A 13,543-nucleotide genomic window follows, 5' to 3' on the forward strand; every position below is an offset into this window, starting at 1 on the left:
CTTACACTGAGTTATAGTAAAATTTAATAAGCTATAAAACTGCTTACACAAAATTTTTATAGAAACTCGAATTAAAAAGCTTGAATTTTTAATTATATGGTAGTTTTTTATGTTTTGTAAATTTTTTATAAAAAATTAGCAGACACTAAATAAACAAAAAAAGTAGTCAAAACTGCTAAAAAATGTTGTGGTGCTATTATTTTGAGCAGTACTATATTCGTTTTCTTATAAAATGGTAAAATGTTAATAATTTCCCTTGTATGGATTTTGATTTGCGCCTCCGCATTTGATCTCAGTTGAACTTTTATACGAATGAGTTGTCAATTTAAACGAATATCTTTTATTTTTTTTGTTTTGTAGTATTATAAATGTATTTTTATAGCGAATTTCACTGCTTTGCACTTTAAAAGGGACAAACACAATCCGATTTTAATTTTGCCATATAAAAAATAAATTCAGATTTTGCCTGTCGCTATTCAAGGGGATGCAAGGGTATGTATGTAAGTTATATAATTCAGACGCATAAATTAATAAGTTTATTTTATTATTATAAAAAGTTATTTTTGGTGCACTCAAATCAAAAAAAAAATATACAATCTCTTTAATTTACAAAGTAGTTTATAAATTTTATAAATTTATTAATTATGTAATTTTCAAGCAATTGAGCGTTTCAATTCAATACCTTCACGACGATAGTACTATCGATGTTTTCAACTATCGTTTCGAAGACTATCGAGTGGCGGTACTATCGATAGTATCCCAGCTCTACCATATGGAAGAAACAACTTCCCTCGAGATATCTTCTCAAGACAAATATTGGTCGTTCTACCTCCCACACCACGCGGTTATAAAACCCGAAAAAAGAACGACCAAAGTCCGAGTCGTCTTCAATGCTTCGAAGAAATCGGGGTCCGGACATTCCCTGAACGATGTTCTTTACACCGGACCAACCCTCCAGCCCGACTTGATGTTATTGATCCTCAAGTGGCGTATGTATCGATTTGTCTTCAACGGCGATGTCGAAAAAATGTATCGACAGATACTGCTGCACAAAGACGACCAAGACTATCAACGAATCGTATTTCGACCATCTACAAATAGCCAAATACAAGATTATAAGTTGAAAACTGTCACGTTTGGTTTGAATTGCGCACCCCTACCTCGCTATACGTACCCTTCACCAGCTCGCAGATGACGTGCAAACCATGCACCCCTTAGCGGTGCCCATATTAAGCAATGAAACATACGTTGATGATATACTTTCCGGTGGTCATGATCTCCCTTCAGCCGCAGAATACCTCTCTCAAGTCATCCAAGCGCTCAATTCGGCAGGCTTCCCACTTAAAAAGATTACAGCCAACCACCCTGAAATTTTGAAAAACACCAACAAAGACGACCTGCTTGACACAAACTTCCTAGAATTTGAAGCAGCAAGCACCACTAAAACGCTCGGGATTCAGTGGAACGCTCTACCCGATACGTTTTCGTATACCGTTGATTCCATCCCAGCGTCATCCGCCAGTACAAAACGATAAATCCTCTCGGCAGTTGCCAAATTGTTTGACCCCGCAGGATGGCTTACGCCCATAATGATCCAAGCCAAAATCCTGCTACAAGAACTATGGCTGGACGGAACTGACTGGGATGACCAGGTCAAGCCCCTTCGTCTGACGAAATGGATGCAATTTGCAACCAATCTCCAAGCCATTTCTAGCATCCAAATATCCCGATGGGTAGATTTTGTCCCAGCCGACCAAGTCGAGCTACATGGCTTCTGCGACGCTTCCGAGAAAGCATACTGCGCTAACATATATGTGCGAACCACGAATGGTAGCAGGACCTCTTCTCATCTGCTGGTCTCCAAAGGCAAAGTAGCGCCTCTCCGAACCACCAGTTTACCCCGACTTGAATTGTGCGGCGCCCTTCTCCTAGCGAAGCTGGTCGCCGTAGTGCAGTCACAACTCGACCTATCTAAGAGGAAACTGACACTATGGTCTGACTCCGAGATCGTCTTGGCATGGCTAGAAAAACCCCCTCATTCATGGAAGACCTTCGTTTCCAATCGCACGGCACAAATTTTAGATCTCGTCGGAAACGCCACCTGGCGGCATGTGGGCAGCAGAGACAACCCCGCAGATCTGGGCACCAGAGGATGCAGACCCCTGGACTTAGCGGCCTCTTCGCTTTGGTGGCATGGACCGGAATGGCTATTAAGCCCACCCGAAGCCTGGCCAAAACCGGCCACCCGAAATATCTCCCCTCCAGAATTGCGCCGAGTCGAGGCATTACATGCCACAGAGGAAGATCACGATATCCTTGATCGCTTCTCCTCGTTTCCCCGCGCACTTAGAGTTATGGCGTATGTTTTTAAATTTATACAGTGTCTTCGAGACCGAGTCAGACAGGTTAGGTCAAATAATCCCATCTCTCTCTCCCATGATGACCTCCGTAATAGCAAATACAGGCTCCTAGCTTTGACCCAATCTCGCTACTTTCCTCGGGAAAAGGCCTGTTTAGCAAACTCCAAACCCATAGATAAACGGAGTCCTCTGCTTCCCCTCAACCCGTCTTTAGATAAAACCGAGTTGCTCCGCGTGAATGGTCGATTAGCTCACGCCACTTTGAGCTATAATGAAAGACATCCCATCATTATTCCTGAAAAATCCCGGTTCGCCATCCTATTCACCCGCTTTCTGCACGAACTGCTCCTCCATGCAGAAACTCGTCTCATGCAGCAAGTCATAAGGCAGGAATTTTATATCCCTCGGCTTAAGCCCCTCATAAAAAAATGCATCTTCCAATGTAAAAGTTGCACGGTCCACAAGCAGCAAACGCGATCGCAAATAATGGCGGCCCTCCCCTCGGAACGATGCACGTATGCTCCGCCCTTTACTATTACGGGCGTAGATTTTGCTGGACCTTTCCAGATAAAGGCCTCAATGCTAAGATCGCACACGTTGGTGAAGGGCTATGTGGCTGTTTTTGTATGTTTCACTACAAAAGCAGTCCACCTCGAGCTGTGTTCCGATCTGACCACTGCCGGATTTCTCGCTGCGTTTGCTCGCTTCGTCGGACGACGGGGTTATCCCGCTAAGATGATGAGCGACAATGGCAAAACCTTTGTCGGGGCCAAACGAGCAACCGAAAAGGAGTTCATCGAATTTCTGAAGGAGGTATCTCAAGACGTCATCCAGAAATACTCACCTCAAGGCATCAACTGGGAATTTATTCCGCCAGGAGCCCCCCATATGGGCGGTTTGTGGGAGTCCGCAGTCAAAAGTTTCAAAATGCATCTCAAAAGGACTGCTGGACCCAGCAAATTCACATTTGAAGAGTTCACCACCCTGTTAGTCAGAATAGAGGCCGTATTAAACTCCCGGCCAATCTCTGCTCTATCCCAAGACCCCACAGACTTCACAGCGCTTACGCCTGGCCACTTTTTACGAGGCGCCCCCCTCTTAGCACTCCCTGAAGTCAACCACAGCCATCTGTCCCTCCTTAATAGGTGGGAAAAAGTGAAGGTGTTACATCACGAGTTTAGTCGAAGGTGGAAAGAGGATTATATCAAGGATTTACAGAAGAGTTATAGATGGAAAAATACCCAGGCAGAGCCGAAAGTCGGCGATTGCGTTCTTATTGTTGACAATACTATACCTCCCATTGAATGGCGTTTAGGCCGTATCGAAAGGTCACACCCCGCCAGAGACGGACATATTCGAGTTGTCGATGTGCGCACCCAATCTGGCACCCTTACTCGCCCCATAGTTAAAATATGCCCGTTTCCAATGGGTGACGCCCCTCTGACTTCTCCAAATGCGCCACAATTAAAGCCTTTAAGCACTTTCATGACAACAGACTCTCTTAGCTCATATGTATTTAAAAACCTGTATATGAATGAAATATTCTGCTCCCACGTTTCTTCAATTGTCTGGTAGACTCCCCACTGATAGTCTAACTTCCACGGCTTACTTACAGATGGATACTTGCAGCAGCAGTGGCACTCCGAAACCAGCACCTCGAACATCGCTACAGCCTAAGCAACCGCAGTGGTCCGAAGTAGGCATGACGACTGACACAACTCCAGCGGCGCAGCCANCTCCCACGTTTCTTCAATTGTCTGGTAGACTCCCCACTGATAGTCTAACTTCCACGGCTTACTTACAGATGGATACTTGCAGCAGCAGTGGCACTCCGAAACCAGCACCTCGAACATCGCTACAGCCTAAGCAACCGCAGTGGTCCGAAGTAGGCATGACGACTGACACAACTCCAGCGGCGCAGCCAGAAGAGGGAACCACCGATTTCAATCGATGCCGTCTGTGCGCACAAAATCACGCGTTGCGGGTATGCCAAGTGTTTCGCGCAATGCAGCCGACCCAACGTTATCTGGTCGCACGTGCACACAAATTTTGCACCAACTGCCTCGCCTTATCGCATCACAGCAAGGACTGTCCCTCCGCTGGAATCTGCAGGCTATGTGGTCAGCGTCACCATACCCTACTTCACCGGAAGACGGCACTCAGCAAAAACTCTCTGCAACACCACGCTCCAGCATCGCGCAAAAGGCCTACCGCACATCGTCTCCACTGTCTACGCCGTACTGAACTCAGCTCTAACAAGCACAAGCACCCGCATATGGGACAAAGAGCAAAGAAAATCAATACCACCACCCAGGGAATCCGCATCACCAAGGCGAATGGAAAGCTGTCCAGGAAATTGCTCCGGGATGCAATACGTAAACTGCGGGAGCTAGAGAACAGTATAGTCGCTTAGCGCGCCTAGGTGCGGGAGAATAGAAACGTCTGTCGTTTAATACCTTGCAACGTATATGTTTATTACCTGAATTAATGCGAATTTTCTTCAACAATTGAATTACTCAAACTTTGTAAACATATTTTCCTTCATTGAATTGTTAATTCTAAAAGTTAAATCATTTCAAAATTGTTAACGCTAAACTTGAGTTATTCAAAAATGTTAAACTTTTTATATTCTTATGCCTTGAATTGTTAAATTTGAATTTACATGTTTTGCGCTATTCAAATTAATACCCTCTATATTTTCTCATATTGAATTGATAAGAATTGTTAACCCTAAACCTAAAGAAATTTTCATATTGAAATGCATAGTTGGCAACGCCAAAGTCGTTAATACAGTGCAAGCAGCAAATGTCAAAAAAAGAAACAAAAAATTAGATACAGAATTTTTCCAATCACCTTTACGTGCGGTCGCAAAATCTTTTCTAAAATTCGAATAACCTTTTATAGCTTGTTTTAATAAAGAAAAATTGTAAATTTAAAGCATAAACATTCAGTTTATTATTTCGAGTGGTCATATTAGTCTCTCGGCGAGTAACTACAGGCGCGCGGAAGAAAATCCACCTCTTAGTATTTTTCGCTTTGAAAGTCGCTGGTGTATGCGCCAGGAAGCAGCCGCGAACTAGCGCCTGCGCCACGTCCTCCTACACGGAAGTGCAGCAGCCCCACCACCGCAAGTACCACCCCAGTTTCGATTATCGCCCATCGTCACCATCCATCATCAAAGAGCCGCCGAAATCACCGCCAAACCCTCCACTATCGCCAAATCCACCATCATCGCCGGAGTCAACGGTCAACAGCAACGAACCGCCGCATCCTCACCAGCCTGCAGTCGCCCACCAGCCCTCCGTCTGTCCACGTCCGGAGTTCAGCACCCAAAAGAAGAGCCGGCCGCCTTACTACCATAGGTGAAAGTGATATAAAGCCATAAGCAAACATTTAACATATGAGAAATAAAGCCATACGATCTTGTTTCAATACAAAAAGTAAATGTTGTCTCTTTACCTGTGGTCCGCGTTGGCTCGCCACCCGGCGCCGTACTCGCGCTCCGCGCCACCCGTCCGGACGCGCCGCGATCGCGCTGCACGTATAAAATTGTTTCTTTGTTCATTCCTCTTGCTTTTGATGATATACATATGAACATATATGAGGTTTTCTTTTAAATCAGTAGGATATAGTTATATATATATATACATCGCCGTTTAAAGTATAAAACCGTGTATCAACATAATGCAAAACCGCGTATAAAGATAACGCGCCGCGCGGCCTCGTATAAAATTGTTGCTTTGTTCATTCTTCTCGCTTTTGATGATATACATATGTACATATATGAGGCTTTCTTTTAAATCAGTAAGATATATTTATATATCTACATATATATGGTCGTTTAAAGTATAAAACCGCGTATCAACATTATGTAAAACCGCGTATCAATATAACGCAAAACCGCGTATGTGAGGTTGCATAAATTATTTTGCAGAGAGTAAAATCACTCATATTTCAAAATTGTTCTCTTTTATAAAGCAATCGCATTTCTGGCTAGTATATTTCAGCACCAATGGGCAAGGCTTGCGACAAGAGCTTCAGTTTTGTACTTTAAACGAAGATATACATATATATATGATGTTGAGTACTTTTCGGTTTTGTCATTAACAATTTTAAACATACCTAAATTTATTATGCATCTCACCGATTTAAAAAAAATAACTGTGCATACGTACATACATATATCTATACAAATATATATACATACTTATATATATATCTATGAGATTTTCTTTTAAATCTGTAAGATATACTTACATATATAAAATTAAAGTGTGTATAAAATTGCTAATGACAAAACCGAAAAGTACTCAACATTCTGAATTATTACGAATAACAAATAAAGTGGCAGCACTTTACGCCATTTTGCATTTTCTCGACTCAGTTCGGGAGCTTTGTTTACCTGGTTTTTAATAACAAAATAAACAATATTTTGTTGTAAAATTTATGTACTTTTTGAAAACGGTTTTCAAATAATATAATTTGCTAGTGTTTCAAAATAGAATATTGGTGATTTAGTGCATTTTCGAGCTTGCAATTACTCATAAAAAGAGCAACATTTCAAAAAAGTATTTTTTAATAACTTTTACATGGTTAACAATATAAACCGCCCCCTCCGAATTGTTAATACAGAGAAAAAAATTGTCGATTAGTACCCCTCCGGACAGTGTTGGACGTTTTTTTTGTTTTGCAAGTTGTACGTTCAACTAGAGAATTACCGAGTATGCACACCAGCTGTGTACTAGGTACACATTATCAAAGGTGCAATAACGCCATAATGGCTTTATTTCGCATTCACAGCGAGAAATAAGACCATACGCAAAAACATGGCTTTATTTCTCAATATAAATTGAAATAAAGCCATATGGCTTTGGCGGCTAAACATGTCCGCCCCGCGAAGCAGGCCTATTATGATAAAACGGTGGCTATTAGGGTCGTGAACAGGATCGGGGACCTGTCGACAGAGCAGCTTACGGAGGAGCAGGTTGGGTCATTGGAGTGGGCGAGGGGAGTAGTAGCCAGCCTGGACCAACCGGCAGTCACTGCTCCAAAAAGGTAGCGATCTGCTGAACACGCAGGGATAGGGTCACCAAAAGACCGAAAACAGGCGGCATAAATACCCCTCCTTCAGAGATGTAGTCAAGGTTGGCGGTGAGGTACTGGCCATCATCGACAGAGGTGAGGAGGAAGGTACTACCCCCAAAGAGAAGTGGAGTTTGGTGGAGGAAGCGATTACCGAAATCTACCTCCAAGTCCTAGATGAAAACCCTGGACCTTCTCTCTGCCATGAGTCCGGATGGTATCAGGATAAAGCTAAAACCCATCGCCTGCGAGGACCATAGTTCATCCCAGCTCTACAGGTTGGCCGTCAGCAAGGTAGGTGACGTTTGGCTGGGAGCCAAGCTCGAGGCCGTCAGCAAGGAGGAGATTCCTAGCACACCGAGGGCTCGAGTTTGGATTCCGGCTAAACCCAATGAGCCTGAAAAAATATAGCGGATCTTTAGATCCTGCAATATGGACGTGCCAACTCACAATTGGAACGTAGGGAAGATAGAGCAGCCGGTAGAAAAGAGAAGTCAGGTGTTCCTGATCCTCAACGCCGAATCGCTAGCTCCACTGGCGCAGCGACGAGCCGAGCTTGGATCTTACTGAGGAGGGCGACAAGTCCTGCCTGCGCAACGGCAGGGTTGCCCAGCAGCCAATGCTCATCCGGGTGAGAAGTTCGAACGTGGATGTCATAATGGTGGAGGTAAAGTGGACAGATTCATACGAAGCTGATCCGGATCAACCTCCACCACACTAGACTGGCGTCTGCGAACCTTGAGGTCCGACTGGCTGCCGGTGGACTTGACGTTGCCCTCATCCAGTAGCCGAGAATACATGGCAAACAAATCTGCGGGGTTGGGATGAAGGGCTTTAAGCTTATGACCGCACCAAATGTAGGTAAGTCTCGAGCTTGCATATTAGCAAGGAACAATTTAAACACCTTCCTGCTTCCACAGATTAGTGATGGCGATCTGGTGTTGGGCCCTCAGCCCGCTCATTTAAACTTAAAACACTTTCTGCGAGATGGCACTCGCTTACATAAAATCCATCCTTGAGAAAGCTTGTCTTCCGAAAAGTTCCTGCAGGGGCTTACTCGTCTGTTGAAATTTATTTGGCTCGCAGAAATTATTATCTTTAATCAAATCACAGTATAATATCCGCGCGCGTTACTACTTCCGTTTTAAATGGAAAGACTTATTGTTGCGTTAGTGAAATTTAAATTAGTTTTTATTTATTCGCTACAAAGAGCTTTACTTCAAATTTGGCATGACCGTATAAGTTGAAAGCGTAAGTATAATTGATTTGAACATTCGTTTTTTCATTCGTATATGTACCTGTGGAATGTATGTTCCAACATGGCTACCAACATTACGACGGCGCTGAATAGTGCTGCCGTATAGTTAGCGATGCCATTACATCACCCTCCTTGAGAAAAGATTTTTGGAAGGTGAGTAGGCTTGCCTTTTAACACGTTCGTCCATATCAATTTTCAGCCATTGTATAGAGTTCAAAAACGCTCCATTAAATAATTACCACTATTATTTTATCTTCTTAGCTAATTGTAATTTAAAATATTAATTCGATATTAAAGAATATACATAAGTATGAGATTAAAAGTTTTTTTTGATTTGCTAACCGTATGCAATATATGGATTTTTAAATATGAATTAACATAACTATTTGTATAAAAATTAATACATATTCAGTTTTTGTATTCTACTAATTTGCTTCTCTTTTTTTGTTTTAATGTGACTATTGTGTTAAATTAATGCCTTATAAAATATACATATGTGTATGGTTTATTAAGCCAAAATTTGGTTTGATGATATACATACATTCAAAAAGATTTTTTTGTTGTTGTTTCAAATCAGATTTAAAATACAATTCATGCGTCTGGCATGTTTATACACATGTACGTATTTTGATTAATTCTACAGCTTAGTTTGTAACTCTAATAATAGTTTGTATTTATATATTGTGTGACGTGACTGATTCATTTTGGGTTAAATTTTGAGGCTCACTAGTATTTTTAAATAAATTCATAAAAAAGTAAGTTATGTGACTTTTTGAATGCAGTTTTTATGAACCGTTTTTAATTTATTTTTGGTTTTGTCGATACCCGTAACGTTTACACCATCTACTTTTTGTAACACGTGTGGCCCTTGATATATACATTCATGTTTGACCCTGCGCTCTTTTCCTATTAGAACTAGATCATGTTTTTTTATTTGTACTGGGCGAGAGTGTCTCTCGTATAATTATTTACTACGGGCTTTATGTTTATTAACTAATTCTTTGGCTATTGTATGTGATTTTTGCATGCGGTATTTAACCTCTTTCGCATAGTTTTCAACGTTATATGTCGGGTCTATATTTTCGGTTCGAAATTCGTGCGGTAAAGTTGCTTTTTTGCCGAAAACTAGTTCGAAAGGAGTAAATTTATCAAATACAGTATTAGGCGTTGTGTTATGTAAAAATGTGAAACATTTAAATAAGTGTCCCAGAAAATGTTTCGCTCAAATAGGCGCGTAAATATTCGTTAAAAACTCTATGGTTGGGTTCAATCGTTCCCACGGTTTCGTGATGATGTGCTGTTGAGAAGTTGTGTTTTATATTTAAAAGTTTTGTAAGTTCTGAAAAAAATTTCGTTCCGTTCAGTTCCTAAAACATTTCTAATAGAATTCATTGTGCTGTACATTAATATGTAGCCTTCAAAAATAGCTGAAGCCACAGTTTTGGCACTTTTGTCTGGTATCGCGATAGTTGCTAAATATTTTGTGAGATCGCAGATTATGGTGACAGCGAACTTATGGTAACAAGTGTTTCTGGCAAAGGGCCTACTGGCTTCTTCGAAAGGTTTACTAGGTGTTGGTGTTAAAACCAGATTTTCTTTGTTTTTAGGTTTAACTTTGTTCAGTAAACATTTCTCACAACTTTTTACGAATTTCGATATATCAAGGGTCATGTTTTTCCAGAAGTATTTAGTACGAATTTTTGCATGCAGTCTTTTGAGTCCGCAATGTCCTCCACTTATTGGGTCGTTATGGCAGATTGTCATAAGTCTGCAACTTTTTTTTCGTTGTCGGTCACAGTTTCGACTGGATCTGTTAATATAATACTTAATGTCTTTAAAATTTTATTTCCGCTATTTTTTGAGCCAGCAATTGTGAAATGACGGAAAAATTCATCGTCTTTTGGCAATTCAATCTTCTTAATTTTGCGTTTGCTGGCTTCAATTTCAAGCCTCGAAAGTAAATCATCGAAACTTATTATTTCGTTAGCCAAGACATAATTAAGTAACTCGAGTTCTCTTTCTCTCGAGGTATCTCTTTTGAAAATTTGTAAGAAAATTTATCATAAACGTTTAATGTCTCCTGTTTTTCCTCTTCGTTATTATTGTATTTTGTATCATTTTGTACTTTTCTCGTCTGTACTGCCAAAATACTTTTCGTTGATTCCCTTATTTCGTCTATCGTTATACGTGAGAGTGCGTCTGCGCCAGCATTTAATTTCCCCTTAATATACTCAATAGTAAAATTGTACTATGCTAGTTCTAACCTTATTCTTGAAAGTTTTGAAGAGGGGTCTTTCATATTGAACAGGTATACTAATGGTCTCTGGTCTGATTTTACCAAAAAACGCGTTCCATAAATGTATGGTCGAAATTGTTTAATGGCAAAGTAGATTGCTAAAAGTTCTAAACCAAATTATGGTTTTTTTTTTTGTTCTGCATTGTTAAATGCCTTTGAAGCGAAACATATTGGTAAATCATATACATCATGGTTTTGGCTTAATATAGCACCGCACCCCACTTTCGAGGCATCGACCGTAATAATAAATTGTTTAGTGAAGGGTATTGTAGGAGTTTAGGCGAAATTAACGCTGCTTTTAAAGATTCAAAAGCTTTGTCGCACACACTGTCCCAACTACATTCAACCTTTTTCCTGCTTAATTTATTTAAAGGCGCTGCCAGAGACGCAAAATTTGTTACAAACCGCCTATAATAATTAGCAAACGCTACGAAACGTCGAACCGCATCCTTATCAGTCGGTTTTGTATATTTTTTAACAGCGTTTATTTTGGTGTAGTCTGGCAACAGACCTTTGGCTGAACATTTATGGCCTAGGAATGTAATTTCCAGCCGAAGAAAATTGCATTTATTTGGGTTAAATTTTAGGTTTAAGTTTCGACAAGTGTCGAAAACTTTTGCTAAATTTTTTGGGATGTTCTTCACAGCAGCCTATAACAATAATGTCATGTACATACATATAAAAATGCTACGTTGGGTGGTATATCAGAAAAAGCTATGCTCATCATTCTTTCCATTGATATGCTCCACGGTCTGTGCTAAAAGAAGTTATATCACGTGAATCCTCATGTAAGGGGATTTGGTGAAATCCAGAAAAAAGATCTTAAGTAGAAAAATATTTAGCTTTGCCAAGATTGTCTAAAATATCGTCAACTCGTGCGAGAGGGAATTTATCCGCAATAAGTTTTTTGTTGACTGCGCGGCTACGATATGCTTTTTGACCATTAGTCGACTTTTTAGGAACCAAAATTAGAGGACTATTGTAATTGGAATAACTTCCCTCAATTAAATCGTTATCTAGTAATTTATTAACTTGACGTGTTATCTCTTCACGTTGGGAATATGGCAGCCATAGTTTTTTACATATACCGGTCAGTGAACCTAAGCTTCTGTTTATAAAAATTGTTTAATGTCATTTTGTCATTGTCCAGAGTGAAAATGTCGGCATAATTTATGCAAAGGTCAAGTAAATTGCTGTTAGCTTCTGGATGGATTTGGTTTTTTAAAATATTCGTTCGTGAGTCTTCTGTCTTGGTCTTATTAATTAGGTAAACGTGATAGTCAGAAAGTTTTTCAGTCCGAATATTTACATTCTTTACATGTTTCCCGTCATCTGTGGTATTCATTATTTTGATAACTGCTATTAACTATGCATCTTGCTGTGAATACACCGTGTTCAACTTCTTACGATTCTACAAAAAGCGGATCTGGCGAATGGCCTAAATCGAAAATTCAATAAACTTCGCATCTGGGTGGTATGATACAAGAGTCGCTTTCGGTTCCGTGTAGGATTCGTATCGCGACTTTTTCAATGCCGACCGAGAAGGAAATGCAATTACTTGCATAGCTAATAACACATTTGTTACTTTTTAGAAAATCTTTACCCAATATACTGTCAGATGGTATGTTAAAGTCATCGTTTACTACATGTAAAGTATGTTTAATGCAAAAATCAGTAAAAGTCAAGTATACGGTAATCGTATCTAAAAGGAAAACAATATTAGAAGTGACACCGGTAATGTTAATTATATCATTCGCATTTATAGAAAAGTTTGTATCAATGCTAGAATTTTTTATTAGAGAAATGTCGGCTTGCGTGTCGACCAAAAACGTACAAAATTTGTTTTACCCATTAATTTTCAATTCGATAAAGTCGGAGTAATTCCAATTTAAGCAATTTGTCAAAAAAGATTTATTTAATTGTCCAATTCCTCCACCCTCAGTGTTCGCTCCTGAAGGGCGTGGGCGTTTAAAGCGCGCACATTAGCATTATTGCGTGAATTTCGACGTATATTACTATTATTGTTGCTGTTATTGTTCTGATTGCTGTTACAGTAAAACCCGCTTAAGTACCTCATGAAAAATGTCAGCTTTTTGAGGTACTTAAGGCGAGTTGGGTACTTAAAAGAACCCGCTTAATTACCTCGATGCGGGTACTTAAGCGAACATAATTGTTGATGTAGTTAATCTTCTTGTTAACGTACATAAATAAGTTCTTGAATAAAACATGAACATTTAATGCAGTGTACGTAGTTTAAAACAAAGATCGTAGCATTATATAGAAACACAAACAAAAACTTAAAACAAAAAATTGATAAGCAATGTTATGTCATTTTAACAAGAATTCTTCAAGAATTCTTATACATATTTATACACACATACAGTGTTGGACGTATCTATCATTTCGGGCCAAATTCAAAATGATGTTGTTTGTAACTTATGCTTATTTATTAATTTTTAAGATTTTTCAATTAAAACATATAAACCTAAGCTTATAATTTTTTTTTTTTTTTTTTTTTTTTTTTTTTTTTTTTTTTTGTTTTTTTTC

The 13,543-nt window shown here is 39.8% G+C and overlaps 2 protein-coding genes across 2 annotated transcripts in view; one reads left to right on the forward strand and one right to left on the reverse strand.

The window, feature by feature from the left end:
- LOC108363252 (uncharacterized) overlaps nucleotides 1-5,812 on the forward strand; it is a 10,393-nt gene extending 4,581 nt beyond the window's left edge. The window contains exons 2-3 of the mRNA XM_017616552.1: nucleotides 3,976-4,078; nucleotides 4,268-5,812. Of these exons, the coding sequence (XP_017472041.1) occupies nucleotides 3,976-4,078; nucleotides 4,268-4,773 (609 nt within the window). The 3' untranslated portion in view covers nucleotides 4,774-5,812. The remainder of the gene's footprint in view (nucleotides 1-3,975; nucleotides 4,079-4,267) is intronic.
- The window catches only part of LOC108363251 (putative nuclease HARBI1), a 120,328-nt gene that overhangs the window by 87,819 nt on the left and 18,966 nt on the right, over nucleotides 1-13,543 (reverse strand). The gene's annotated exons all lie outside the window — the stretch shown is intronic.

The sequence above is a fragment of the Rhagoletis zephyria genome, unplaced genomic scaffold (assembly GCF_001687245.7).
Source record: "Rhagoletis zephyria isolate East Lansing unplaced genomic scaffold, Rhagoletis_zephyria_1.1 Rzeph_scaffold_01228, whole genome shotgun sequence".
NCBI lineage: Eukaryota > Metazoa > Arthropoda > Insecta > Diptera > Tephritidae > Rhagoletis > Rhagoletis zephyria.